Source organism: Cebus imitator, unplaced genomic scaffold (genome assembly GCF_001604975.1).
Source record: "Cebus imitator isolate Cc_AM_T3 unplaced genomic scaffold, Cebus_imitator-1.0 Scaffold234, whole genome shotgun sequence".
Classification (NCBI taxonomy): domain Eukaryota; kingdom Metazoa; phylum Chordata; class Mammalia; order Primates; family Cebidae; genus Cebus; species Cebus imitator.
In genome coordinates this window covers 594134-598045 of record NW_016107549.1, presented here as the reverse complement: position 1 = coordinate 598045, position 3912 = coordinate 594134, and the positions used below count along the sequence as shown (strand labels likewise).

Sequence of the window (3912 nt, the reverse complement as noted above, 5' to 3'; positions counted from 1 at the left end):
CTGTGGGATACCTGGATGGGAAAAGGAGTGGCCTTCACAGGACTCACGAAGGAGGAGGACCTGCCCCATCACATCTCTAACAAGTAACTATGTCCATCTGGGTAGGATCTGAAATCTCATGTAGGTCAGGTACGGTGGCTCAGGCCTGTAATCCCAGCACTTTGGGAGGCCAAGCGGGGAGAATCACTTGAAGTCAGGGGTTCAAGACCAGCCTAGCCAATGTGGTGAAACCCCATCTCTACTAAAAATACCAAAATTAGCCGAGCATGGTTGCACATGCCTATAGTCCCAGCTACTCAGGAGGCTGAGGCAGGAGAATCGCTTGAACCCAGGAGGTGGAGGTTGTGGTGAGCCAGGATGGTGCCATTGCACTCTAGCCTCAGCAACAGAGAGAATCTGTCTCAAAAAATAAAAACAAAAATTAAAAAATAAAATCTCGGTTGGGTGCGATGGCTCACACCTGCACTTTGGGAGGCTGAGGCAGGCGGATCACGAGGTCAGGAGTTTGAAACCAGCCTGACCAACATGGTAAAACCCCGCCTCTACTAAAAATAAAAAAATTAGCTATGGGTGGTGGCAGGTGCCTGTAATCCCAGCTACTCAGGAGGCTGAGGCAGGAGAAATCGCTTGAACCTGGGAGGTGGAGATTGCAGTGAGCCGAGATCAGGCCATTACACTCCAGCCTGGGTGACAGAGCGAGACTTCATCTCAAAAATAAAATAAAATCTCATGTAGCAAAAGGGGATTGACTAGAGAGCCCAGAACCCCAGAAAAATGCTTTGCATTGAAAGAAATGAGAATCTACCTTGAAGAAAAATTCTGGAGACAGAATTGTCACTGTGGACAGAGACTGTGATGTCTCACGCAACCCCTGCTGGTCCTCAGGCATCTCTCACCAAGCCCTCCCCTGGCTCAGAGGCTGCCACCTGGCTTTGGGAGCCGCCTGCACAGGCGGGGGCGGAAGCTCTCACCCAGGAACTGCTGGTACTGCTGCACCTGCGCACTGATGTCCGACAGCCCTGTGCTCTGCTGCTGCCCTACCGCCACGCCGTTGGTCATGCCTTCCATCTTCTGGATGGGCTTCAGCCTGGAGGAGAATGGGCAGGCGGGCCAGCTGGGGGATGGCCTGCATGTCCTTCCCTGCCTCCTCTGCCCCGGGTCCAGCCCTGCTCTCTTACCTCTGCTTCTGTGAGAAGGGCTGGCCCCGCATGGCCATGTGCTGCTGGTCCTCCATCAGCCGCAACAGGGGTGAGCTGGCCTTGATTCGCAGGCCATAGTAGTGGTACTTAGAGTTGCCCCTGGGAGGAAGGTGGAGGGTAAGGGCTGGGCTGGGGGTCTGCTGGCTAGCAGGGTACGGAGTGCCTCACAGCATACCCATCTTCTCTATTAGGGGGACAGATGGAGAGAGCCCTGCCCTGCAGAGCTGGGGATGCTGTACTGAAGAGGCACAGGGGCAGTGGGTATCAATGACTGAATGGGGTGACACTGAACCTGGGAACAGGAACCAAGAGATGAGCAGGGGGCAGCCATGGGGTTGCAAAGGAGAGGAAGAGAGGGGCAGATGGCTCCTTGTTCCTTCCCACATGAATTCACTGATTCACAGGCTCTGATTTAGCACTGACTAGGTTCAACCCCGCATCATCAAGGTACGAGCATTGCAGACGGACCAGAACAATCTGAAACAAGTCACGTAAATGGCACGTGCGGACTGGGCGTGGTGACTCATGGCTGTAATCCCAGCACTTTCGGAGACCAAGGCAGGTGGATCATTTGTGGACAGGAGTTCGAGACGAGCCTCGTCAACATAGAGAAACCCTGCCTCTACTAAAAATAATTTTTTTTTTTTTTTGGAGACAGAGTCACACTGTCACCCAGGCTGGAGTGCAGTGGCATGCTCTCAGCTTCACTGCAACCTCTGCCTCTTGAGTTGAAGCAATTCTCCTGTCTCAGCCTCCTACTGGGATTATAGGTGCCTGCCACCACGCTCGGCTAATTTTTTGAATTTTTAGTAGAGACAGGGTTTCACCATGTTAGCCAGGATGGTCTCGATCTTCTGGCCTTGTGATCCGTCCATCTCGGCCTCCCAAATTGCTTGGATTACAGGCATCAGCCACCTCGCCTGGCTACTAAAAATATTTTTTGGAAATTAGCTGGGCTAGCCGGGTGCGGTGGCTCACGCCTGTAATCCCAGCACTTAGGGAGGCCGAAGTGGGCAGATCACAAGGTCAGGAGTTTGAGACCAGCCTGGCCAATGAGGGGGGCGGATCATGAGGTCAGGAGTTTGAGACCAGCCTGGCCAACATGGTGAAACCCCATCTCTACTAAAAATATAAAAATTAGCCAGGCATGGTGGTGCCTGCCTGTAATCCCAGCTACTCAGGAGGCTGAGGCAGGAGAATTGCTTGAACCCAGGAGGTGGAGGTTACAGTGAACCAAGATCAAACCACTGCACTCCAGCCTGGGCGACAGAGACACCATCTCAAAAAAAAACAAAACAAAAAAATTAGCTGGGCATGGTTGTGCATTGCTTGTTAAGTCCCAAACTACACAAGATGCTGAAACTTCTCCAGATAATTGCTTGAACCCGGGCGGGGGGGTGGGGCGGAGGTTTTGGTGAGCCGAGATTGAGTCAGTGCACTCCAGCCTGGACCACAGAGTGAGACTCTGTCTCCCAAAAAAAAAAAAGGCAGGTGTGAGGGTGCTCAAGGCTAAGGAGAAAAATGAAGCAGGGTTGGGGGTGACAGGCCAGGACAGAGGAAGGCTGCAGTTTAAGTTGAGGCCGCCAGGGGACGCGTGAGTAGGATAGGGTTAGAAGCACATGAGGTGGAAGGCACCGCCAGTGCAAAGGCCCTGGGGTGGGAGTCAGCGGCTGTGTAAAGGAACCTTGTGGAGGCGGTGGGCTGGGCTGGGCTGGGCTGGGCTGGAGTGTCTGAGATGACCTGCAGTGGGGGTGGGTCTCAGTGTGCCCCCCGATTCCCCAGGGGCTGCTGGGAGTAGACGGATGGCCCTACCTGGTGCCCAGACGGCGGGTTCGCAGACCCATGAAGACGGAGCGGATAAGCTTGCCGAAGGAGGCGGCGTTGACGGGCTCCAGCTTCTGCTCCTGGCAGTGCAGAAGGTAGTGGCAGTAGAGGGTGCTCCGTGGCAGACTCACGCCCTCGGCTGTCTCATAGTTGTCCAAGAGCCACTGAACCTGGGGCCGGAGGGAGAAGGGAGAGCGCCGGTCGGTGCTTCCGTCATCTCTGAGTGCTGTGGCTGAGTGCCCTGTATCGAATTCCAGCTGGGATCCTGACAGCCACGCCCACCATAGGTTAGCACATCCTACTGCCATCCTCCCCAGGAACTACGTCCCACAGAACTCTCCAGAGCTGCACTGTCCTATACACTTGCCACGTGCAGCTAGTTAAAAACATTAAGGGACGGGCACGGCGGCTTGCCCCTTATAGTTCCAGCACTTTGGGAGGCTAAGGTGGGAGGATCACTTGAGTTCAGCCTGGGCAACATAGGGAGACCCTGTCTCTACCAAAGAATTTTTTAAAAAATTAGCCAGTGTCAGCCAGGCACAGTGGCTCATGCCAGTAATCCCAGCACTTTGGAAGGCTGAGACACGTGGATCACTTGAGGTCGGGAGCTCGAAACCAGCCTGGTGACCATGGAGAAACCCTGTCTCTACTAAAAATACAAAAAAAGAAAAAAAATAGCCAGGTGCAGTGGCACATGCCTGTAGTCCCAGCTACTCAGGAGGCTGAGGCAGGAGAATCGCTTGAAACCGGGAGGCAGAGGTTGCAGTGAGCCGAGATTTCACCACTGCAAGACTGCGACAAAAGCGAGACTCTGTTTTAAAAAAAAAAAAAAAATTGGCCGGGCGCGGTGGCTCAAGCCTGTAATCCCAGCACTTTGGGAGGCCAAGGC

At 54.0% G+C, this 3912-nt stretch overlaps 1 protein-coding gene across 6 annotated transcripts in view; it reads right to left on the bottom strand.

The window, feature by feature from the left end:
- Positions 1-3912, bottom strand: part of RFX1 (regulatory factor X1) — a 52906-nt gene that overhangs the window by 6691 nt on the left and 42303 nt on the right. For all 6 annotated transcript variants that reach the window (XM_037727538.1, XM_017497649.2, XM_037727537.1 and 3 more), the window contains 3 exons: positions 3012-3193; positions 1179-1298; positions 972-1087 (listed from right to left, as the gene is read on the bottom strand). In XM_037727538.1, the coding sequence (XP_037583466.1) occupies positions 972-1087; positions 1179-1298; positions 3012-3193 (418 nt within the window). The remainder of the gene's footprint in view (positions 1-971; positions 1088-1178; positions 1299-3011; positions 3194-3912) is intronic.